We start from the raw sequence: 26,516 nt of genomic DNA on the forward strand, positions 1-26,516 counted from the left end.
TCACAGCTTTAAATGTTTCTATACACTTGGGAAGGACAGGACAAAAAGCTCAATCTTTGTCTGCAAGCAAACACTGCAACGGGTTTAGCATCAAATGCTTGAAAATGATGCCACGTCTACACTGTCCACACGCACTATATCTGGAAATTACAGCTGCGAGAGCAGCAAGCTCACACACGTCATAATTCATTTTTATTTGAGGCCACCAGGTGGAGTCAGAGAGAGGATACAGCCTGCGTCCAACTGACCTGCTTCACTGCATCGTTTGAAAGTGATCATAAAACATGTCCTACACAGAACATAAGCAGCAGTAAATATGACACAGGCATAAAAAGACAGCGGGACTGAAGCAGGAGAGGGAATGCTGCACATTATTACTAGTCACTCTCACTGTTATGTGGAGGGTCCGCCACATTAAGAGCCGTTCCAAGCCAACTGGTCTAACGTGGGAGCAGCAGCGATGTCGGATAACTGCCCATACACCTGTTTTATTTCACAAGGATGGCCTCAGAGAACCTTCAACAGCACTTCACACTCCCAGCGAAACGGGAGGGTGTAGAGGCCACAGTGGGATTTGGCCTTGGTTGACAGTTAAAGAAAAACCCACCAGCTGTCATTGGATTCTGGGTCAACTTGTTAAATCGTGACTGGTGTACAATTCAGTTCAATTTGATTTATATAACGTGAAGTCATAATAACAGTCATCTCAAGAGTCTGCAATAACAGAGAGAAAACCTCAGCTATCAAAAGACCGCTTATGAGCAAGCACTTGGTGACAGTGGGAAGGAAAAACTCCTTTTTAACAGGATGAAAGCAGGCAGAACCAGGCTCATCGGGGGTGGGTCTCTGACAGAGGCCAGTGGCATCACTCTCTGCCAACCAAGCACCACCCACTTCAAAATAAGAGCCAAGAAAAACAAAATACAAAAAAGAAAAACAAAACAAACTTTGGCAGAAGAATGACTACTTGTGTTTTCCATGACAACTTTATGAGATTTAAAAGATGACCCTAACCCTAATGCAGGCCACTACCTTCATGTGCTCTGGTTCTGGATTTTGCTCTGAGGTGAGTGCTAAGTGTACTGTGCTCATACAGCGTTGACCTACCGCTGGCCTTCCTCCTGGTGTCTTGCTGCTCTCTGGGGTTTTATTCAGCCAGTCGTTGATGCGGCCCGCTACGCCTGTCTTTATCACAGCTGCTTCCTGTTTGGACAATGTCAAAGGTCAGCCAAGCCTGGTCATCACTGGCAGCGGGGCAGAGCAGGAAGGACCAGTGAACTGGGCTCTTTCCTGCCTGTCTGTCCTTCTCTCGCTCATACACACAGAAAGTTTCAACAACTTTCTAACATCCTGCACCACCTTTACTTTTTTCTTTTTTTTTTTTTTACCTTGAATGTGCTCCCGCCGCTTCCAGGCGAGCTGAACACGTTGCCTTTCTCCCACATGCTCTTGATGTTTCGTATGCTGTCGGTGACCACGGGCAGATCCACGGCTCCGGAGCGAGGGGATCGAGACTCCTTGTTCTCTCTCTGAGGAGACAGAAATCTGGGTTTTAAGCTACGATAAAAGCTCAGGAAAAAAGCATAAATGCTAACAACTCAATGCAACGTCTTTGTTATGTTTTGGCTAAGTTGGGGAGTCAAAGTAGAATGTTGTGCTCAGGAGTGGCACTTTTGGATTGATGATAATAATATTTCCAGAATGATAGCCAAAAATAGGCAGTGCAGGCACATTTTAGTCAAGCAAATTAAAACGCTTACGGAATGAAATATTACTTTTTCTGCATAGTTGCTTTTTGACAAATATTGGATATTTGCACTAGAGATGCACAGATCAATCAGTGACTGGCATGTGCAACGTGGGTGGAGCTATGATGATGTTTTGATTGCTTCAACATATCTATTTATGTACAGATAAATTATTGAGCCATAGCACAAACCATTGCTGTGCAATGATGTGTTTTAACTTTGTGATGCTCAGGGTTTGTAAGATTTAGTCAAGTTAAAACTGAGGGTTATCTTCCAATTTACACACAATATAAAAACTTTGTGAGGGTTTGAGCTGTCACTTGAGAAAGCATCGTGCCAAAAACAAAAGAAATCTTGAGAAAAACAATTGCTGATGCTCACAAAGCAAATGCTGGATATAAAAAGTTATCATAGTGTTTCCAAGTGTTGAGGACTGGAGTGAGAAGTATCATCAAGAAATTCAAACAGAGCCACACAGAGCAAGGCTGGCAGAGGTAGGCAGTGAAAGATTTCAAAGACTCTGAAAAGAAAACTAGTGAGAAATGTGTCTAAAAACCCCAGGACAACTGCCAAGACACTAGAGACACATGAGAATGACTTAACCAAGTTGGGAATTGTGATGTCAAAGAAGACAATCACTAGAACCTCGCACAGGGAATGAACTGTGAGCCTGTAGACCTTCAAACCAGACTGAAGTATCCTAAGGAAAACCTCGAGAATGATTAGGTATACTAGAAGTCCGTCACCTGAGATGAAACTGGAGCTCTTTGGTTATAGAGATTCTGGTTATGTTTGGAGAAAGACGAGAGACGTGCACAACCCAAAGAACACTATCCCCACATTAAAAACACGGTGGTGGGAGTATTATGCTTTGGGGATGCTTCAGTGTGTCTGGAACTGGGAATCTTATCAAGGTGGAAGGACCGAAGAAACAACAACACAAAACACACATCACTCCTCCAGAAGACTAAAGTGAACATTACTGACTGGGCAGCTTAGGGCCTGGACTTGAATCCCATTCAAAAATCTGTGTCAGAAGACCATCAAATCTGGAGGAGCTTGAGAGATTGGGCTGGGATTGCACAGGAGACGTGCGTGAAACTTGTTGAAAATGACAAACAACTCCATCCATCCATCCATCCATCAATCAGTGTTTTCAAAGCTGATGCAGAGCTAACCTGAGCAGCTGAGGTGTACTGCTCCAGCCTGTTGTCTATCTTGGACACCACAGGACAATGAGACGCCTTCATTGTGCTGCTGGGCAAAAGCAAGAAATTAACATACAGTGCATGAAAAATCTAAATGCCCTGAAAATGATATACACATTACACACAGTTTGGGCTTTACGTCCTACACTACAGACTCTCGGGTCTAGCTCTCGATTGTATTGTTCATATTCAGCAAAAACAGGATTGCTTAAAAAGCGTTGTTAGTAGAGGTCAACACGACTAAAAAAGATGACGCTTACCTTTTCTGTGCTGACTTGTTTAGAAACTCGGCTCTCTCCTCAATCTGTAAAGAAAGGTTAGAAATCTGTGAGTTATAAAGATTGCATCAGAATTGCTCCGCTGCATGCAGTACATCTCTACCACACTTCAGATATTTATTACAGCATCCCTGCTGCTGATTCAAGTGCATCAATCCTTTTATTACCGTTAATATGAACTCATTTCTAACTTCAACATGTAGACACGCCTAGTTCTAAACAGTCACTAAGCTTTGATGATTAATAACATAAAGGGGATCTGTTAACCTGTGTGCAGCTTCAGATTTTGTTTTTCTTGACTCCACCAAAGACATAGTTCATAATAATCCTCATTTGTTTTAAACTGAGGCTTGCTGTGACACCTAAGGCCATCTCAGCTCGCTTTCCCTCCACTTCAAGCTGACTTCCCTTTGCCTTCCCCGGCAAACTGATAATTTGAACAGAAGGTGGGTGGAGCTGCTATGCTTGCAGCCAGAGCTGTGCGCCTGAGACGATCATATTATAGATATCTGTTCTCATTGACAGCTTACAGATCCAAGAATAAAGCAGTCTGAGCCCTGAGCTTCTGCCATACAGGGGTTACTTCTGCTCAATATTTTAAACTTTGACCATGTTTATGAACATCCATCATCGTAAGAGTATATACCACAGACAAGAAATAGGTCCCCTTCATGCACTTAACTTTATTTCCCGCAATCTCTTTGCAGGGTGTGTTTTCAAATAGTAAATATCTCATTATTATTTTCCTTCATACGTAATATAATTTGGCTTCACTTGAGCAGCACCAAGATACTGTTCCCTCTATGTGCAAAATGCTCTGAAAGACATGCACACACACGCACACACAGTCAGAAACTGACCCCCACCCCACAGCAAACGCTTTGCTCTCTCTGCCTTTAGTCTGTGGGAATCTCTGAGGATTGTTTATGATCAACGGCACAAAAGGCTAAAAGAGAGGGCAGCACATGCGTTCCTTAGATGCACACATACACACACAAAAACACAAAACCCTATAATAGGGACAAAAGAAGAAACAGCAGAAAAAAAGGCCCTCTTCCCCTCTCTTTATGAAGAAGGCCATTGCACTCGACTGCTACCGAATGTGGGAGTTCCCAAAAATACTCCCTGACAGGAAATTCCCCATTCTCAGACGCATTTTAAAGAGCCGTAGCCATCCGAATGCAGTTACAGTAATCCTGTTAACCCTAATCGCTTTCCTGCATATCCCTGCTGCCTGTCCTTCATCTCGTCCCTCTGTCCTTTTCTGCCACAGAACACTGAGCTTTATCTACAATACAGAGCGGGGTTATGCTGGTTTACTGCTGATAACATGAAGGCGAGCTCTCGGGACTGAGAGTTCCACTGGGAGCTGATTCCTGATAGTAAGACAGTCTTTTTTTTTTAACGTTTTAGTGTAACAGGAGGCACCAAATGGCAGCTGTCAAACAAAAAGCACCTAATAGCAAAAAGAAATGAGGGGAGTAAAGTGTGTGTCTTCAATGGCATGCATGTCATTTTGATATAGGAAGTAGCCTTTGGACAGGTTCAACAAAAACCAAAGGGGCATGAAATTCACTCTGCACATAAATCAAGCAAGAATATGCTCCAATTCATGTGAGCCAATATAGAGAAAAACAGATCTGTTGTTGTCTGTTGTCTTTATGTAGCAAAAGGTATTTCAGCATGAAATAGATTAGAGTTGCTTTTCATGCTCTATCTTCTTCACAGTTATGGGATTATTACGCCCGTATTTTGTGCTCCTATAATAACAAAAGGTTCAAACTTAAATTTCTGTGGTTTTATGTTCCTTTATAGTCAGGGATAGTGGAGACAGTCCAGGGATTTAGTGCTTATATGGTATATACCCGACCTACTGGGCTTTTGGGTTGTCCATTTTCTTAAATTAACAATGAGTTACTTAGTTTTTTGTGAAATGCATCAGCTACCTCCCAAGCATATGAGCCTTCTGAGTTTAAATTTAGCCCCCATTTAAGTACCAAAAATCGCTGCTTGTTAAAATGACCCCTATATTATAACCTGCTTACAATCCAAAAACATTTTCACATTCATGACAGATTTGCTTGCTCTCAAACTCATCTTAATAAAAACTACACACAAACAAGCCATTTTCAGTTTTGAGCGACAGGTAGATGCCGTTTTGTCTTTATTGATATCCTTTTGTACTAACCGCATTAAGGAACTAGCTTTTCAGGTACTTACGAGATAGTGAGTACCTTTTGTTTTAAGCGTGTTTCCTGCTAGCAAAAATTAGCTAGCTAGTCAGTACTATTCAGATGCCTTGCAATAGCTGAATAACTGAACCGAAATTCATATCGGATATTACAATCACTAAACATCGAAATATGTGGCATTTAATAAATGCTAAAGACGCTATGTGTCTGCAAATGTTTGTTAAGGCAACATTCATATTAGCTATACGATTTTAATTTAATTTATGGAGTTTCCAGACCCCTCGTTCTTTGGATTATTTCATCTGTTGCGAAAACACACAAATTAACTCAAAGCAAAACACAGCACCATAACTGTTCATATGTTCCGTGTACGTGAAGAACACAACAGATAGATATGCACTCAAACAAACACAGTCACGAAGAAACACTTGTACGTACAGTGAACATGACGACAAAGTAAAGCTTTGTCTGTGAAGGGAGTGAAGGGGGCATGAGAATTACTGTTTACAAAGTGACCACAATTAAAAGAAGTGCCTGGGTCTAGTACAATCAGAGCTCACACACCATTAGAGCCAAACCTCTAGTCTAGAGTCTCACTGGGATGGGCCAGATGGATATTACAGCTAACTGTCACTAATTAGATTTTCTCCACTGGCTAAAAAATCCCCCTAGATTTTGTGTGCGTGGGAGTTGGCTTTTGGCAAAACTGAAAACATTTATTCACATTTGAGTTGATTAAACGTTCCTTTGCAGTGACAAACATTTATCTTTAGATAAGGCGGTGGGGAGGGTTGGGGGGAAACTTTTCTTCGTGCATTTCTCGAGAAGGGTTTAGATTTAGACAGTTTTAAAAAAAAAACAAGTTACAGTTTGATTATTGCATCTCTCTCTCTCTGGTTTTATGAAATCCACTCCTTTATCTCAGTTAGATAACACTTGTGCAGATGCCAGTCACCTGGCGGTTAATCTCTCCAAATATTTGAATGTTCAGAGTAGGCTTTGCTGCACTGAAGGATAGATGGTGTTTGCAGGTTTGCAGGAAAGCTTTTACGGAGTTCTGCTGACGACTGCAAAGGAACCAGTGCAAATAGAGTTTAATACAGCACGCAAATGCTATAAAGTTGTTTTAAGCCTTAAACTTATTTAAGTGTTCACCCGCTGTTCACTACACTACATTGTCAAATAGCTTTGGATGCAAATGCTGGTTTGATTGTTAGCTTTGATGCCACTTGCAATGTAGTAAAATATCAGTGGTTGCCCAGTGAATTAATTTTTGACTCAATTCTGACTCAACCTGACTGCAATCACTTTAAGACAAAATGGTGAAGGTTTGCAAATAATTGCCATCTATTTTATAAATGGAGGCAGGCAGCCAGCATGTTGAAATAAATTTGAGCCAGTTTTTACTGATGAGCACAACTCGTCTGTGACATGTCTCTTAGCAATACTTTGCTCGACTGGTTGCTAACTGGTTGTGAATCACATGTAATTGGCAACTTAACCCCACTGAATAACAAACTAATAGCAGACTGATAGGAGACTGACAATGTCTTATTGGCTTTTGATCAGTAAAGTTTCTTAGAAGACGACAGCTGACTGAGTGGTTGTTGACCTGGTCCCTGTCTTTAAAGCAGTCATTTTAAAGGCAGCAGGATCACAAGTTGATTTTTCATGGTCGCAACAATTTAGCCTGATAGTTTTAGATGAAGTGCGTGCTTTTACTCACTTGTCCAATTCAAAAACACAAGCACAAATATGTATTAATAGTTTGACTGTCTGCTTAACCAAAGCTACAAGTGTTAGCGTGGTCATTATAGTGTGTTCATACATAGTGTGGGGGCCTGTCAGGGATGTAAAGATTAGCTTAGCATTACAACACTTAATTTTCCAAACATTTTTGCACTGTTTTATTTGAGTTAAGGATGAAAAATATGCAGTTTGAAACTAATTTACCTTGAATGATTAGAGTTTACATCATCATACTTCATCAAATTATTAAGAGCTTCACTGCATTTCAGCTTATCCTTACAGGTCAACAATAAATCATGTATTCAGCCTTTACGTGCAAATGTTTTAGTCCCATTTTAAGATGCTGATTTTAAAAACAGCTCAGATGGATTTAACCCATTTTTTTAAAAAACCCTGCAGTATCCAATAAGACGTAAGCATGACTACTGTGAGCAATACATTGCACAAAAATATCAGTTTTTGGAAAAATTACAGAAATTAAAACTCAATTGCAAATTTATGTTTTTTTTTTTTAATTTGAAGGTTCAGTTAATAATCCAGCGAAAAAAAATCTGGCAAATATTTCATGGTTCAGGCTTTACTGGAATAAAAGTCAGTCAGGAACTGCATTTTCATACAACAAACAGAGTTCATCTCTGCCTAATCGGCTTGTTAGCCCCCGCTGAAAAAAATCTGCCAGTGACATATGCCTGTTCAGGCCGCCGAATGATCTTTGTATTTTGATTTCTATTGCTGCTTCTATTTCTATCCTAACCCATATGTGCAGTACCAGAATGGAAAACCTGAGGTGAGAAGTCAAAAATGGTTGGACTGACCTTCAGAGAGGATCCTCGTGGGCTGAGACACTTAAATGGTTTGCCCTCTCCATCCATAGTGTCATCCACCTTCTGTCTCTTCTCAGCCGCCTCTGCTCTCCTCCTTTCGATCTCCTCTTTCATCTTCCTCTTCTCCTCCTGAGAAAGAGATGGCAGGCATTTCTGAGTGACTCTGACAGGGAACGCGTTGGTCAATTTAATTACAGCAGTCCTGCCAGGTAATGGTAGCTTGTGTCTGCTAGCTGCTTGTATCGACTCTAACTAAATGGAAACATACTTATGCTGCCACAGGCTATCACATGATAAAGAAAATGTCACTGGCAGTTGACAATCAAAAATGCAGCCGACCCAGACACTTTCTAACTGATTTACTTATTTTATCAAATGAAGCAGGTCAGTCTCGAATTCAATTACTCTGAGTAAATTCTTATTTACAGCCATCGGCTGCCTCGGGAGAAAAAAGGCATTTTGAAAAGCCTGATACAGCAGACTATCAAGAGTTAAAAAAAAAGAAAGGAAAAAAAGTATGAATCATTTGTACAGTATTCAGAAGAGGGCTGGTGCTTGGCAGTATATCAGCCCTCTCCGGCAGCCTTGTCTTGGTTAATTAGTCTCTCTGTATCTCTGGGCCATCTTTTAATTACAAACCAAAAGGCCTCATTAACATCACACAAGAGGAGAAGAACAGGGGCAGATAGCTAGAGATGGGCCGCCACGTTCGGAGCCAAGAGCAACAAAGAAGACCAGTCAGGGTAATAGCGAGAATGTAGGGGCCTCGGCGCGAGCTGACTGCGAGCGAAAATGAGCGACGCGTTTCGGTACAGCGGGGGAACACGAAGGAAAGCAGAGGTTATCGCGTCTGAGATACGCAAGGACGAGGATGTTGTAAGAAGAGGAGACAGAGGAATGACATATGTGAGTTACAAGCGGGGACCCAAATAGGTTGAGTCATGATAACGGAGACGTATGGCGAGATAACGTCACAGCGGTGCAAGTGTGAGAGAGAGTGATGCATGGGTTTCTGCTCATACAGGTGCAAAGGGATGAATCAACATGGTGCAGGGCATGAGAAAATGTAAAAGACTGCAGTGACAGTTGTTGACTTCATTCTCACTGATGTCTGCATTTGAAATTTGATTGTTGCAACAGCTGTGTGGGCAGGCAATAAAAACCATTCAAGTCCATTCTTCTTTCGATTGTTTTGGGGTTTTTTGGTTTCGATCTTTCGCTGTTGGCCCAGTCAGAGGTTTAAGCACACACGGTGTGTTATTGTTGCAGAATGACTCATTTGTAAGAGATGTGCCGTTCTCGAGACTTGCTATCCCCAACTACAGCCCCCTCCTTTTTTTTTATTATAACAATAATGGGAACAGACACAACACTGCGTGTGCAGGAGCTTACAAATATCTCAGCAGGTGTTTCATCTGGACTCAACAAGATCCAAATTAGAAAGCAAGCTTCTTTTCTTGGGCTACAAAACTGAATAACTGCAATTTTTCCTATAACTACATAAACATATAGTACGGGGATGTGTAGCTTTTTCATACTTTTTCAAGTTTAAAGGGACAGCTTCATGGATATATCGAAGACTCCGATAAGCCATTTGCATAGAAATGTGGCTTAATCCAAAGATGAAAGGGCAAAAACAAACAAACAAAAGAACAATATTAAAGAAGGAAAAGATGACTGAAAACCAGAATTGTGTGATAATTCAGTCATAATAGAGAGAAAACAGGACAGCAACCTCTTAGCGTCTAAGAACAGTTGGTGGTAGCCCAGAGATTGATTTTAATTTTTTTTACATTTATCACAGTTCCCAATTATCACAAGAAGAGACTCATAGCAACTTATTGCTCTTATTGATGTACCAAATTTGCTTTGAAGACAACAACTGACTGCAGGTGGTCGGAGAACTGGTCCCCATCTTTGAAACATCCACTTCGAAGGCAACCAGTTCATAACTTCATTGCACATGCACAATAATTTTGCTGATTCCAGTCTCCCACCGATTGTAAGATGACACTCAGACTTGCGTCCATCGGCCACTTGCCTGAAGCTCAGACTTTTATAACATCGTGATTTTTTTTTAAACAAAACATTTACATAGAGATGGGATAAAACAGAGTAAAAACAGCTTAAAAGTTAAGTAAAACAAAACAAAACATCCACCTCCTCTTTGGCTTTCCTTTCTGCCTCTTCCTCCTTCCTCTGCCTCTCCTCCTCCTCCAGCACCTTTCTCCTCTCCTCCCTCTTCCTTTTCAGCTCCTCCAGCTCAGCTTCGGCGTCCTGCTGCTTCTGCCTCATCCTCTCAAACTCCTCGCTCTCCGCATCATCGCGACGACGCTTCAGCTCCTCCAGCTTGCGCTCCGCCTCCAGGCGGGCGTCCTCGTCCGGGTCATCACCCGCAGAAGGCTCGGGGGAGCGCACGCTGCCGCGGCTGGGAAGGACACATAAAAACACGGGTCAGCACACGGGTCGGAACGGAAAGCTGGTTGCCTTTTGATCCAGGTATTCAAATGCACACCAGAAGAAGATGTTGCCTTCATGGAATTCACACAACAAACAAATGCAATCACGTTTGCAAAGATAAAGTTACAGGCGGTATCACGTTTCGTTCCAGTGTTTCAACCTGAGAACTCACTGCAGGTGACCTGTGACAGAAAAACACGGCCACTCTGCCAGCTGAACAAAAACAACGTGTTTTTCTTGAAAGTCTGAATGAGATTTGCTTTTCAATTATGTTTCAGAAGCCTCGGGCTACATGTTTATACTTTCACACCAGCCTGTGCAATAAATGATAAATGTCAGCCTCATACATAACTTTCTGTCTGATAAAACTAATTTCCTTTAAAATGCAGTACATAATGTTGTTTATCAACAGACTGTTGTCCTCTCCTCGCACTCGGTCACAATGAGCTTTGGTTATTTGTAGTTTGATCTTTTCAGCTGACCTTTGGGTCTGGTATATTAAGTTACTGCAGTACTTTTCCACAAGTGGACAAGAGTAGAGTCACTGATATATCAGCAAAGGTCTTGAGCTTCTTCATAAAAATCAAACTTGTGCAGAAATAAGTCCAGCAATTTGCTGAAATGTGCAAACACAAATGAAAATACAATATATAAGGCACAATCAGAGTTTGTGGAATTCTAATGAACTTGAAAATCAATATTCGGTATGACCACCTTAATTCTTTAACACAGCCTGAACTCTCTTCTCATTTCTTTAAGTAGTCTCCAGAAATAGTTCTCCAGCCTGTTTGAAGGACACCCAAAGCTCTTTTTTTGGATGTTTACTGCCTTTTGTTCCATTTTCTGCTGATTTGATCCACACTGCTTCAGTAATGTTGTGGTCAAGGGCTCTGGGGATGCCAATCCATGACTGATGGTGTTCCACTGTGTTTGTGTTTTACTACACTGACAATGTGTTTGCTGATTATTGTCACACTAAAAACCGAAGCAGTTGCCAATCACATGCTTCCGGTTAGTATTCCATGCTGGATCTGATGTACTTTCTGAATTTACAATTCCCTCTATTTTGAAAAGAACACACTTTACATTGAGCTATACCAAGTTTTTGAGACTTAAAATAGTCGTTTAGATTAAAAAAGCTATTTCATGTCTGTTAGACTGTGTTCTTTGCTTTTTTTTTGCAGATTCAACTAAAGATCTGGGAACAAATGTTGCTTGCTAGCAATAAAGTACCTTAAGATAAATTTATTGGTTATGTGTAGACAGAACACTGACTCATCTCTGGAGTTAGGTGTCTTTTTTATGCTTGAATGAGTCACAGGTCAGCATTAAGTAGCATAACAAAAACATTTCTCTGAAAATGGTCGGGTGCAAGGACTGAAAAGTGTGAAAAACAGCCAATGTCCAAAGAAAAAGTCTGAAAGACCTTTATAAATGCCTGAAGAATTGCTGCTCAAATAATACAAGTAAATGAAGAAATGAGTGGCGGCTCAGGACTTATGCACAGCACTGTAGCTCAGTGGTTTTTTATATCTAGCCTTTTTTTGCAAGAAAGATTAGATAAGCGCAGCTGCTATTAGTCACATTCATTGAGTCTGTGTGTTTTATTCAGGCATACAGGTTTCATTAACGAATTAGTCACCTGTTGCTTCAGAATAAAGGCATCATTATCTTTTTTAGTAGGACTTAAATAACCATTATCAGATAGGTGACAAAATATTGAACTGAAAATGAGAAAATATTAGCCTAATTTCTGTTTGTCTGCAGTAAAAAACAGAACATTTATCGAGTTAGATGACACAAACTACTGGCAATCTTCACATTTTTGCAACAGTGTAAATACAAATTGCATTCTGGTCTTTATGATTTTTCACAAATTAGAGAGCGTCAAACTGTCACACGAATCTGAGCGATACTGCTGACAGCTCAGGCGCTTGAATAATTCACAGGACTGGGCTATCCCCAGTTTGGCCTCAGGGTGACAATGAGACAGTGTGTGCTTTTGTTGCTGTTGTGTACCTGGTGGTCCTCTCAGGTTTCCTGTGCTGTTTGGGAGGCGCCTCCTCATGCAGCCCTCCGTTGTGCTTCCTCTGATCCTCCCTCTCCTCTCTGGGCTCATTCACCTAAAGCCACCCCCCCCCCACACACACAGAAAGCAAGATAGAGTGATACTGAACAACAAAGGTAGGCAGAAAGGTGCATAGAGTGAAGTGTGATTGGATTCAATCATGTGACATCACATGATATCCCATAAGAGAAAGAGAGCACGCCCAAATAAAATAACACAGAACATCACATCACACTACGTCCACTCCAGGATTACTGTTGACAAAGGATTATCTAACATGTGATCACACTGGGAGTGTCTCCAGCTGGGTATTTCCTACATCCATTTGCTGTCCATAATCAGAAACATAATTAAAGTCTTATATGTGATAATTACTATTTCTGTGAAGTACATATCCAGTCAAATTTTGAAGACCATGGGATATATTATGAATGTAATACAAATTATGAATCTTTACCAAGAAAGCGCTATAAACTTTCTTATTCTTGCACTGACACCATTTCAATATAAAATGCTGACGTCATCAGTTAAATATGCTTTTCCCTATTTTTGTCATAGCTACCGGTATCTATCTGTCTATGTTGAAGTGGTGAATCCACATTAAAACACAGCCATATGTCCAGGTAACCCCTAATAGGCAAGTTCAAACCCTCTGTTTTCAATCAGAAGGAACTGGCCCCAGTTACACAGGCTGGTTGGCAACTGGTTGGCAACTGCCAGATACTAGGGAAAATGTACATTCGTCCACCAGTTAACGAGTGGTTATGGGAGGTTGCTTGCTGTCGCTTGATGAAAGTGGTTGTAAAGAACTATATGATGCAGCAGCAAAAACTGAAAGGCAACTGCAGCGGTCACCCGCAGTTTGCATGGAAGACACCAACTTGTTGCACACACTCGCCAACTTTTGTACTGAAGCAGCGACAAGTGCAGCCTAAACCACAAACAGAAATAAATAAATACTAAACACTGTGCTTTTGAAATGTGTTTTTTTTTTCCAGTGTCAAGGCATAATTTTTACTTTTAAGAAGGACAGTCGAACATTTGAATTTTAACTGCAAAAACTGGTGACGGTTTGCAGACAAGCTGGTGTCTTACATTAAAACTACTCGTGAGTGAAGCAATCTGCTGGTAGTGATGGAATACGACCTAAAGGAGCTTTTTCCAGACATTGGATCAACTAAGGGACAACACTAGTGCCCTGTACAAAAGGGTTTATTGCAATCTTAAACTTTTGACAGATATCAAAACATGACCTGATGCCTCACTGAGTTGCTGAAGTGGAGCCAGTGTAATGTGATGTGTTGTTGCACTCATGGCTGAGGTGGAAGACATGCAGAAAAAAAATGTGACCACTCCGTGGAGCATAGCATTAACCTTTTGAAAAGTCTGACCACACGGCTGTAAACCGCACTTCATCAAACGCAGACCTGTCATTACCAGTTTGCAAATGTTGCAAACCATGCTAGACGGCACGAGGTGTCCGGGTAATTTCAGTGTCATAAATCAACATGTCAACAAGATGTCTCATTGAGAGGTTTAACATGTAAACATTTCTGTCTAGTTAGACACTGAAGTTATCCAAAGAAATTTCACGTGCTGTGCATCACACCTCTACTGAAGTTCTTACCGCATGTATGATACCTCATTATCTTCTGATTCAGATACCTCAAAGTCCTCTTCACTGTCATTTCTTAGTAACATAGGCTCGTTCCCCTGTGAATTATCTACATTATCATCCTCTGGTACCTCTTCAGCTTCCCCTGATGCTACTGTATCCTCCCCAGCCTCTGAATTTGACGACTTGGTCTGATTTGAACTTTCACTGACTACCGAATGTCTGTCTTCTTCGGCGAAGTCCTATGAAAAAGGATTATAGCAGTTCTTTGAAAGTAAGCTCAGCGATCAAATCAAAGGTAACAAAAAAGACAACAAATCACTAACCATACCTTGTTTTGAATTTTAGGCTCTTCAGCTGAAGCCTATAGAAACAAGGATCAAATGTGCCAAGGCTGTCGGTAAAACCAGCTTAACTTAATGTCTGACATGAAAGAAGAACGGTGACCTGATAACTGACCTGGTCTCTCAAGTAAGACCTTCTCGGTTTGTCCTCCACAACTGCAACTGGCTGCTCCTCCTCTTCATCTACCCCCTCCGCTTCTTCCTCTCCCCCTTCAGGGGCAGCCTGCTCTTCCTCCCTCGGCTCCTCTCGCTCCTTCTCCTCCTCTCTTCTCGAGCTATAGGTTTCCATCTTCTCAGCCTCGTCGTCATTGTCACGGTAACGTCCCCTACGCCAGGAGGAGGGCCTCTCCTCTTCTGCGCTGTTTTTCTCCGTGGCGGTGCTGTCGTTGCCCTCCGTCACAGTGGGGTCCAGCTGTTTCTGTCTCTCCAGCGCCTCCTTCATGCGCCTCTGCCGTCTCTCCTCACGTTTGGCCATGCGGTCCAGTAGGGCTTGGTCCTCGTCATCTCCACCGCCTCCATAAGAGCTGCTCACAGACACCGTCTCTGTGACACTACGAGGAGAGAGAGAGAAAGAGAGAGACGGCACAAATGTCACATTGTGTGTATTCGTGTCAAAGAGGAGGAAGGGGTGAGGTCACAGCAGACGTCAGCCGTTATAAAAATGTGGGCATGGAAAGATAATCCATGACATTATCTTCTGTTACCTCTGAGCTGCCCCTGGTGGAAGGCCGCAACCCCTGTGTAATCATAATTTCCAGAAAGAGGTTGCATTGTTACTGACAGCTTTATAGCCAAGAACAGCAGAAAATGTAGACCCATGGCTTTACTGACTGGTCTTCACCACAGCTCTTCAAATAAACTCAGGTGAGGCCTTATAATGAATGGAAATTTGGATTTTAGGTGGGAACTTTTGTATGTGCTCAGATACAGCCATAGCCTACAGTTTACAGCCATGCTAACACCTGCTAAAACTTTGGACTGAATACTAACTACGATAGCATGCTAACATGCTATCATAGTTAGCATGTTTTTGGATGCCGAGTCAATAGTTGCTGTGGCATTAAATTTAACCCACAACGTGTAACATTACCAAATACATGAGGATTAAGCGTTGCATCAGAGCACAAATGTGTAAAAAAAATTTGTTTAGTTTTGTCTGCGCTAAAGGACCTCCAAACAAACCAAGATAGTCTTTTATAAAACTTTGCTTCAGCGTGACTAAAATACACACTTACTGGCTACTTCATGTGGTACACCTGGTCACCTTCTCACTCATGCACGTATCTAATCAGCCAATCACTGTGTCTCTGTGCTTTTAGGCATGTAGAGAGGATCAAGACCAGCTGCTGTTCAAACTGAGCATCAGAAGGGGGATTTGTCTTTGAACGTGGCATGATTGCTGGTAGCAGAGGGGCTTTTCTGAGTGTTTCAGAAACTGCTGATCTGCAGGGATTTTCCCACAGAGCCATCGCTCGAGTTTACTGAGAATGGTTCGAAGAAGAGAAAATATCCATGCAGGGCAATATGACCAAAAATATTTATCACGATATACATTTGAAAATTTGCGATAACGATATAACTGAGGATATAATTGACACTAGACAAAATACTTTACAACTCCACAACTTTATTAGTGCAACCCCCCCCCATCAATGTATTTTCACTTAAACAAGCAGGTGTTTTATGTGCATTAAAGTTATATAAAAATTTAGCAGTGCAAATGCAAATTCCTTGCTGACAGTTTAACCAAAAGGCATTTCCAGTGGAAATTGGCCAACATATCCTCAGCATAACCATGTATAATATCCACAAAACTTTATAGGTTATACACACACAATACGGTAATATTATGTTGACGCACAGTACGTATCACTCCGCGAGGCTCCTGCCTACGATAGCCGTAATGCTCCGACAATCCATCAAGCTGTGCGGGTTCGTAGCTTAGCAAAGTCGTACTGAAACATTTGACAGATTTTCGAGCGCCGTGTACGACATAAAATCGTTTCGAGGTCAGTAAACACAACCAGAATTCATACATAAGGCACACGGGATTATAAGGGGCACTGTTGATTTTCAGAAAAATCAAAGGATTGATTTTAAGTGTGCCGTATTTTCCAAAAAACACGGTAATAACAACGGCCCGCTAGCATGCTCTACCAAAAATAGTGCTTTGTTGTGTATCTGATGGATGAAAGCTAAACCAGTTCCACACCACTGAAGTTGCAGCAGTTTTACAAACCAACAAACAAAATTTTGGTTCATCCGTTTCATTCAACGATCTGCTTTCGCCGCCATGCTTTTTCCGCCATGGGCGTATGAAAACAAAGGCACTGCGCGTTTTACCCATATTCTATCGCGATATTTCATTTTTCTATCGTTGCCCAACATTATACCGGTATGATATGACCCAGCCCTACCAGGAAGCAACAGTTTTCTGGGCGAAAACAACTTGTTCATGTCAGAAGAAATGGCCCGACTTCTTCGAGCTGATATGAAGGCAACGCTTTAAAACCAAGGGACACAGAAGAACAACTCTGAATGCCCAACATATCAAACCTCAAATCAAATCAAAAGCAGATGGCCTATAGCTGATGGACCACACCAGGTGTTACTCCTGTGAGGTGAGGACAGGGAGCTGAGGCTACAATTCATACAGGCTCACCAAAATTGGAAGATCTGTTTTTTTCTGGAAAAATCTTTCCTGATCTGATGAGTCTTTATTTCTGGTGCAATACTCAGATGGTAAGGTCAGAATTTGGCATAAACAACACGACAGCATGGAGCCATCTGGCCTTGAATCAACAGGTCAGGCTGATGGTGGTGGTGTAATGGTGTTGGGGATATTTTCCTGGCACACTTCCAGCCTACCCAAGTATTGTTGCTGACCATGTCCATCCCTTTAAGATCAGTGTACCCACATTCTGATTTCTACATGCAGCATGATAATGCACCATATAACACAGCACAAATCATCTCAAACTGACAATGAGGTTATTGTACTCAAATGGCCTCCAGAATCACCAGGCCTCAATCCACAGTCACCAGATCTCCTGTTAGAGATGTGGTAGAATGGGAGATAAGCAGCCAAGAAATCTGCAGTGGACCAAAATCTCTGAGGAATGTTTCCAGCAACTTGTTAAATCTCTGTTATGAGGAATTAATGCAGTTTTGAAGGCACAAGAGGGCCCAACCTGGTACTACCAAGATGTACCTAATAAAGTGTGGAGTAAGTGTATTTATATTTTCTAACTAAAATATTCAGTGACTATCCTTCCACCTTGAGGCATGACTAGAGCATGACTCACAATACTGTGACCTAAAAGTCTGCCAAACATTATCCTTGCATCTGCACAATCAACAATGGCTAGCAAGAACTAGGTCCTATCTCAGCATCCTTCTGCACAATCCCCTTGTTGTTTGACCACCCCAGGATGTATCTAAGAGCTTACAGAGAGGAAACATTCATCACCACAAAGCAGTGTCTGTGTGACTAGATGTCAGAGCGACCCACCACTTCCACTGTAGCCAACACAATTTATCTCAAACCTGCACTTATAAATTATCCGCAGTCTTATTGTGTTTGGAGACTTTAGGTTTTAGAGAAGTGATTTTTTTACTCCTCATATACACTCTGGAACCTCTCCTTTTGGGGGTTTTCATGGGCTAGTTCACTTAAATTACTAAAGCTTACTATTTTCTCAAAAACGTCTGGCGGTAGACTATCTAACCATGCAGCTCCACCCTGACACCCTAAACCCAGAGAATGACATTACGTTGAGAGTTTATTAGTTGGACTTTACTGGTGCTCTCTCGCTTTTGCAGCCGATCCAAAAAAAAAAAAGAGGGAGCCAATCAGTCGTCTGCTGGACTACGTACGAGAGCTTGTTTTGCTATACCTGTGGCTGTTGGTCATAACCAGGCTGTCCGACTGGCTGCTGGGCTCCTCGCTCTCCCTGCTCTTCATCCTCTCCTGGCGTGCCCTGCGCCTCCTCTCACGGGCCGCCTCCTCTTCATCATCATCATTCCTTGCCATCCTGCGGGAAGACGAAAGAAGAAAGAGAGAGTGAGAAGACAAAGGCATGCATTATCTATTTTCAACTTTCAACCCCTCATCTCCTTTCTCCCTATCCTCAATTTAGCTTAGCAGTTAGAAACTTCAAAGTGAGCGGTTCTTTAAATTGGACTGTAATCTTCGCAGTGACCAAATCTGGTGGATTTACCCCAAGTCCCCCCCACCCACCCCTTCTCTTCTATCAAGTGGAGCTGTCAGCTGTGTAACCACCAATACTTCTTATCGTGGCTGCAGTTTTCACGAGCTGATAAAAACTCTGTCTGGAGACATGGCTTGGCTAAGGATAAGAGAGCAGTGAAACAGTGTTTCTGGCCAGCAGCTTGTACTAGTCCGGTCAGTGCAGGAACGGAGGAAGCAGGAGAGCTGTGTGTGTGTGTGTGTGTGTACACTGGCCAATAACCAGTGTAATCTTAAAAGTTCATAATTCTTCCAAAGAATTTAATACAGCATTAAATTTAGCAATCGTATTTTTCCAGAGTTGAATAGAATAGAATAATCCTTTAATTGTCCCACAAGGGGAAATTTGGTTGTAACAGCAGCCAGAAAGACACATAGACAAACAAACAGTACACAGGACCGAAACATACACATTTTTCTTACATATTTACATATGGACAATGGTTACTATATACAGAGTACTGTACAGTTATTAAATTAAATAAAAATAACTACAGATAAGAGGCAAACCAGGTTGTAGTGCGAATCAGTTGATATACTACAATAAAAACTTCTCTTAGCTGTATTTGGTGCGTGCATAGCTGAAGCACGCATCAATTAAATGATAGACAAGCTCAGCTTTTGCTGAAACCCCCCCCAAAGGATCTGACAAAGAGAAACCGTATGGCTAAAAGCTTAACCAATGAGCTACTAACACAAATAATCCTCCATTATGAAACAAGGTATTAACTAAATTTTCAAAATAGATTTCACTTTCTTTAACATGACTCGAAATAATACACTCGACAGGAGTGTGTTTGTGGAGTGTGAAACAAAGCCGTTCTGCCATAGACTTCTACAGGCCTGGAAGTCCTTTTGCAACCAGAGCTATCACCACCTGGTGGCTTTCAGATAATTCAGTTTCAGTTAACTTTTATTTATATAGCACCATATCACAACAACAGTCATTTCTAGGCACTTTATATTATAATATAAAGACCCTAAAATAATACAGAGAAAACCCCAACAATCAAACGACCCCTTATGAGCATCACTTTGGCGACAGTGGGAAGGAAATACTCTTTTTAAACAGAAGAAACCTCAGGCAGAACCAGGGTCAGGGAGGGGCAGCCATCTGCTGTGACCGGTTGGGGCGAGATCACAAATGAAGCTGCTGCATTGCAGCTGTGCCATTGTTTTAACTGTGGAGAACTTTAGACAGCAGAATAAAAGTTTACTCCTCAAAAGCAAGCTGCTACATGGGTCGTAACTCCTGCTGCATTTAACCACACAGCAGACGATGCATGGTCATTGCAGGTCATGTCTAAAACATGGGCAAACATCTGTTTTTTGCATTATACCTCACACAATCATTCAGAGACATGCTGCGAGTTATAAAATTATTTATTTAACGCAAAGGTTTAAGTACAGGGTGCGGCTGCATGCTATCATAAACAAGACTCCACTGTCCAAAAATCTAACTGGCTTGCAAGCTACTGTATATTTATGTTCTTAAATTTGATTGAAAGCAACAAGTTCAGGCCTTTCTCTCGGGTCTGTCCAAAGTCAGTCTGGGGAATGCAGGAAACTCAAGTGAAGTACAATAGACAGTTTTAAGGAAAAGAGACTACACCCAAAAGTAAAATTATATATCATATATCGAACAATGCAATACTACCCAACACTGAAACTATTCCTTTTTTTTAAGGTATCAAATTGTGCAGTGCAGTGTTTCTGGCCACCTGACATCTATGAACTCAGCTCCATGCTTGATCTGTGTTGCCCCGACTGACCTTTACACTTCCACTGCTCACCACATGCCCAGCTACCTAACATCGCAGCGCAGCCTTTGAGGCCGGCCAGCGAAGCATGCCGTTGCATGTTAATTACAACACGTGTGGTGAGGCGAGCTAAAGCCGCCAGGGTTTATGTGAGGTTTTACAGCTTGTGAACAACACCCCCCCCCCCCTCCCCCACCCACTATGCTATTCCCCCAACCCCCTCTCCCTCTCATATGAGGCATGTTAGGGTTAGTCATAACAGAACAGATGAATCTGCTAACGCCCAAGTTAGACCTGTGGGACGGTGACATCAGTGACGTCAGGCAATGCTTTACACATGTGCATGTGTGTCTGCTTAGTTTAAACTATTCAGCATCTCCGAGTGTAGAAAATCAGCTTTATCCAGAGGAGGGTCTATCCTGAATTCCAGCCCTGCGGGCCAGTGATATACATTGTACACTGAGAGCACTAGCACAATATTTACATTTTAGCAAACAAAAAAAATACAAGAAAGAGTTTTTTTCTTTTCCATTCATTATTAAGGTCAATTGAGCTCCACTGCAAAAAAAGTACATTAACCCTTATTTAAAATATCAGAGCAGAGTGATGTTTTTGTGAGACCTAAAAAAAAAAGTAGTGAAACAACAACTGCTGTAATTCCCGAAGGACTGAACCGTCCCAGAAACAGCACCGAATGTCATGAGAAAACGAAAACAGCTAAAAATGGAACAAAGGAGTCCTTGGTGGCGGTGACGACGACAATCTCAGGGTTAAAGATTCCTCAGTAGGAAAAAAAAAAAAGAAAAAAGGAAGAAAGAAAGACAGAAAAAACTCCTGAAAGCTGAATTAGCATTCCTGTCAATCACAGCCTTGGCTGGAGACACATACACAATAAAAGCCCTGATTTAATATCCCTTTCCATAGCGAGGCCCCCAAAGTCTATCAGCATACTGACAGAAATATGGTGAGAGGTGGAATGGTGGATAATGGAAGAAAGAAAAAATAGGAGAAGAAGAGAACAGGCAAGTGAAATGGGATAGAGTGAGGATAAAGTGGAGAGGTGGGAAATGAAAAACGGGAAAGGAAGGGGTGTGCACAATGATGGAAAAAGGAGTAATCTGCAGATTTTATCATAGTCGACAACTTTTCCTGTACAAAATGATGTGAAGCCACAGCAATAAATTGCAGGTTACCAGGACATAGTCTCCACCATACGCCTATTTCTTGAGTGGCCGAGTACAGCATGTAAATAAAAGAAACCTGCCCATTATTGGTGCTTTACTACGGATGCCGTGGACTTCACCGTGGCAGCATATGAATAACGTGTGTTTCACACCCTGAGTAGTGTGTTTTCGCTGATTTAAACCGCCTGCATGGAAAGCACACTAAACATCGCCATCAGTGAGCCTATTAGGGAGAAGTATGTCCAAATATTTTCTTTACAGCAAAATATCTCAGAAATGTCAGTGAAAACAATTTGGGAAAAGCTCATGAGAAAAGACTTCTTCACCCCTCCTTGGCAAGGGGAGGGACAGAGGGAAGGAAGGGAGAAAAGTGAAGAGGAAGCTCGAAAACAGCGGAGGGAGGGAAAAAGGCTGCTGTGAGCAGATGGGGGAGAGGGGAGTTAAGGAAGGGATGGTTAGGGCGAGGGAGAGAGGGTGGGGGCTTGGCTTGAGTTGTCAGAAATGCTGACCCATTCCCACGCTGGTCTCTCTGGACTGTTTCCCTTCCTACTGCCGGCCCACAGAACCACAACATCCCCCGTCTGTCCCTCCCCCCACCCTGCGCTCTGCTGGGCCAGCTCCAAGAATTCATATTGCTAGCTGTGGTACAGTCCTTCTAGACTGCATTTATTCTTCTACTCGAAGATGAATGAGGTAATATGGCATGCATCTGAAAATAACTAAGAGAGGAAGGGTAGCCTTAACTCCCTTCAATGCTGATGTGGCAAAGCAGCTTAGAAGCTGGCAAAGATTTACGATGCAGGACCGGGTCACGTTGCGAATGGTCCGTTCAACCAGGGCGGGGGACCGTTTGGCATGTCATTCACGGAGGATGGGTGTTATTTCCTCAACCCTTCCTAGTCTCTGAGGCAGAGGGCCAGCGCAGATGTAAGAATGAGGAGGAAAGGGAGGACGGTAAAAAGACGTGAAAGAAGCGACGGAGAAACGGACCGTGAGCGAGCGAGAAGGAAGTGGAGAATGAGGGGTTGACAATTTAAGTGGAGGAGCGGGATCAAAAGGAAGAAGAAGCGGGGAGAAGATGAGAGGAAAGGCAGAGGTGACAGTTTAAGAGAGGAGGAGAGGGAAACAATCAGGAGAATAATCAGAAAATGAAAGTGGGTTTTTGGAGGGGTGGGAGAAGAAGAAAGACAGCAAGACCCAGAGGAGGAGGAGGGGGAGGAGGATGGGATGCATAAAGAATGAAGGGAGGAGACAGAGGAGGGTGATCGGGAGGTGGGGAATGGCAAAAATCAAAAATAAACACTTCCCAAAAAAGGAAATAAAAGAAGAAATGCTAAGTAAAGGCCTCAGAGAATAAACATTACCTCATAGTTTAAAATTGAAGGAATAGTGAGACTACCTTGCTCTCAGCACACAAGTCATAGTATTTCTTTGAAACAGTGATCACTCAGAGTAGCCTTCACACAGACAGTCACCTATGTTAGATTAAACTGCTGCGTATGATCAAATGCTTTCTAATAGCCAAATCCAGGAGGATTAACTGCTCAAGTACACGAGTTTCATTTGGGAAGGGAGTGGCAGCAACATTTCTGTAGGCTCCATGAGAAAAAAACATTTTTAACCAAGGCAGATACCCTCTGGTCAGTGAATTGACTGGGAAAATTCCACATCTATGTGCATTCATTGGCTAAGAAGCGGGGGGAAAAAGGCAGAGACATTCCTTGTCTGATTGCTATAGCGCCGACAAACGGCGTGGATTGCAGGGAATTATAGAGCGCCAGAGAGTGTGAGAAACCTTTGAGCAGAAAAATGGGGTGTATGTGTGTGGCTTTGCTTAATAAAACTGAAATCAAAAGCACGATGTGAGTCACAGCGTCAATGACCCTTTTCTTAGAGCTATAACTGACGTTGATGCAAGGCAGAACAAGGGAAGGCTTGGCTGTCATCCCGACAAACACGCACACTTGTATACTTGGTTGTATTTTTAAAAAGTGAATGGAGCTTGTCAAGCCTTCATCGCCCGATGCTGATCCGAAACACACCAACACTCGCTGCGTGGAAGCGTCCTAACATTCGTGCACATGCGCTCTCAAGTACAGTGACATGCACAGAGCTGGCGTGAGGAAGCCCACAATCGCAGCATCCCAGCATGTAGGAAACAGCTCATGGAGACCTGGCCAGTAAACACTTATAATAGCCAGGAATTTGGCATTGCTTCAGCCGTTATTATATGGCCCCAAAGTCTCCTTTTTCTCACAGCACACTCAATGATGGTTGAATGGAAGCAAGCCAACGAGACAACATGTGGTTTTGACTAGTCCGACCAAGAGGGGGCATGTAAATATTGATTGTTTCAACATATTGGCAGAAATGGAAACAATTTAGAGATGTAATCTTTTATCAATAACAGGAGCGGCGCGTCGCCTGCCAGCTGAAATTATTGCTGCTCGGGCCAAATAAACAGTCACGGAGAAACTCCCGCCGAGCTGAAAATGTAAATGTTGAGGGCGCTTACGACTCTGGCCCTTTTTCACTCTCGCTCCATTGCTCTTCCAGTCGGCCCACAACTCTTCTCGGTCGCCTCTTTTTTTTTTTTTAGTCTACACTTTCTGCCAAATTCCATCTTCTCCATGTAACATAAACATTCCAAAAATGCATAAATAATTCCAGCAGTGGGGGGTTTTAGGCTGTGAAAGCTAAAAGAGGCATTGACCTTCACTCCAATCAGCTATTTAGGGTACAGCTGGGGAAATAAGGAATATACGTCTTAAAAGGCAAAAGTTAAAGGTTTTAGCTTTCTGAGGCGTCTGATGATTCCTACTTCTTGCTACTAGCATGAAAACATTCCAGAAACATGTTATAAAAATACAATGACATGCGTGACTACGTATAACATGATAGATACCACCATATTCATAAATTCTCTGCTTCAGAGCGTGTAGCATTTTGGCTAGCTTGTCTTATTTTATCTGTAAGTAAGCTGGTGTGTTCAGCAAAAGAGCTCACATAAACCTGTTGTACTAAGCAAATGACAGACAGATAATGTTATCGAAGGTTACAAATGCTATGTAGCTTTTAGCACAGCTGAAAAATATATGTTTCCTTAATGTCTGGCTAGAGATAAAAACACATTCATTTTAGCAGAATGCCAGAAAATCCTGCTAATGCTAATCCATTCAGCATTAACAGGAGTCAGTTTCACAAAGTCAGTTGTCAACTGTTAGGCCATATCAGATAAACTAAAGTAAGAATACTGTATGCTAATGCGCACAGCTTGCTTTGCTGCCCCCAAGTGACAGAAAAACAATACAAAGCCATTTTTAATTTACAGGTAATTTATTTCTTTTTTTTTAGCACCACAAGTAAATATTAAACATTCCTGTACTGCAGTTTGTTGCATCTATTCTCATACTTGCCAACATTTATGAAGCAGAAATGTAGTCAGGCTTTGTTCACCATCTTTCTTCGTTCTAAGCTTTCTATTCAGGTAGGTTTAGTTAAATGACTGAGCAAAAATAGTCCCGTAAGTTCTCATTCTGAAAATAACTTGGAAATACATTTAACGTATCCAGGCATGCATTTACTAGATGAATGACACACTTCCTAGAACTGGATGAATGACTTGACCCTGAATTTTTATTACCAAGTATACCCACTATCACGGACATTTTCCTTAAAACAAGAAAAGCTACTTTACCTTGAGCAAAGGGCCTTGTTCTTTACTACAGTTAATGCCCTTACACATTCTTTGTGTCATATAGATGACTTATCAGAGAGAACCATCTATGTATTCAGCAGTGGTCAGGACTATGTCAGCTTGTTTTCCATGAGTGATGGAGCAAGTAGCTGTAATAAAATGCTTCTAAGAGGCAAGTGACCTTGGCCAGTATCTGCATCCACATCGACCTCATCTTTAATTGCAAGGGCTGCAGCACAGATGAAGAGACTTTTGTGAAAATACCTCCTTGGCAGACTATGTATCAAATCCTCACAATAAAAACCCCTTTTTACTCTTTTTGATTACTGCACTTGGCCGGTTACCACTCAATCAATTTGCTGAAATGAACTTTAGTTTAATCCGTTTTTTTTTCCCCAGTGAATCAAAGGCGGTTCAGAAGGCTGTGGTATCTGGGAGAGAAAATTGGAAAGAGGGAGGGAGGGCACGATTGAACATTAAAGGTCATCACGTCTCCTATCAGATTTCTTATCAGCTCTTTTTTTCTCCTTCCAGCCTGGTTTAAGGAAGTCGACATTTGCTGATTGATGTTTTGTAAAAGACCTAGCTCCTGAATCCTTGCTCTTTCTGCTTGGTGTGCGCATCAAAGTAAGTGCGTTGTGCACTGAAACTACCAGAGCCTTGAAATAGTAGAGGCTATTCAAACAATCTAAGCAGCTGGTCTGTATGTGTTCTTTAGGCCACTGCAGAGGATAGATTTCTTAAACACCTTTTGAGAAATCTGCAAACACCAACATGTCTCACCTCTCTGCCTCCAGGCGCATCTCTTCCCGCTTCTGTCTCCTCAACTCCCTGCGCCGCTCAAAGTCCATTTCCTCCATGGTTGTGCCCTACGCGGAGACATCATAAAAAATAGACATTAATTCACTCAGTCAGCAGCCAGAATTTTTTTTTTTAAAGCTATAGTCAACCTCTATATGAATATTTTTACATACTCTAATTACGCCTGTAAATTTATTGTTATATTTGTCATATGTGTCATTCCCACCATGGAATTGATAGATAAGGCAATGCGTGTGACTCTGTGATTACTTCTAACTTTTGTTACTGCTGCTGTTACTATATCAGCCGCAGGTGGTGCCAAATCAACCAAGGCGAAAA

At 42.0% G+C, this 26,516-nt stretch overlaps 1 protein-coding gene across 5 annotated transcripts in view; it reads right to left on the minus strand.

The window, feature by feature from the left end:
• The window catches only part of cald1a (caldesmon 1a), a 65,967-nt gene that overhangs the window by 6,308 nt on the left and 33,143 nt on the right, over positions 1 to 26,516 (minus strand). For 3 of the 5 annotated variants that reach the window (XR_005696320.1, XM_040035111.1, XM_040035110.1), the window contains 12 exons: positions 26,160 to 26,245; positions 18,383 to 18,520; positions 14,602 to 15,037; positions 14,474 to 14,506; positions 14,274 to 14,384; positions 12,479 to 12,582; positions 10,160 to 10,427; positions 7,991 to 8,128; positions 3,217 to 3,260; positions 2,927 to 3,002; positions 1,389 to 1,529; positions 1,108 to 1,203 (listed from right to left, as the gene is read on the minus strand). Coding sequence is in view for 4 of the 5 variants with exons in the window: in XM_040035111.1 (XP_039891045.1) it covers positions 1,108 to 1,203; positions 1,389 to 1,529; positions 2,927 to 3,002; positions 3,217 to 3,260; positions 7,991 to 8,128; positions 10,160 to 10,427; positions 12,479 to 12,582; positions 14,274 to 14,384; positions 14,474 to 14,506; positions 14,602 to 15,037; positions 18,383 to 18,520; positions 26,160 to 26,236 (1,662 nt within the window). In the remaining variant the exon portion in view is untranslated. The remainder of the gene's footprint in view (positions 1 to 1,107; positions 1,204 to 1,388; positions 1,530 to 2,926; positions 3,003 to 3,216; positions 3,261 to 7,990; positions 8,129 to 10,159; positions 10,428 to 12,478; positions 12,583 to 14,273; positions 14,385 to 14,473; positions 14,507 to 14,601; positions 15,038 to 18,382; positions 18,521 to 26,159; positions 26,246 to 26,516) is intronic. The other 2 variants (XM_040035113.1, XM_040035114.1) reach the window with 2 other exon arrangements.

The sequence above is a fragment of the Simochromis diagramma genome, unplaced genomic scaffold (assembly GCF_900408965.1).
Source record: "Simochromis diagramma unplaced genomic scaffold, fSimDia1.1 OVJJ01000816.1, whole genome shotgun sequence".
Taxonomy (NCBI): domain Eukaryota; kingdom Metazoa; phylum Chordata; class Actinopteri; order Cichliformes; family Cichlidae; genus Simochromis; species Simochromis diagramma.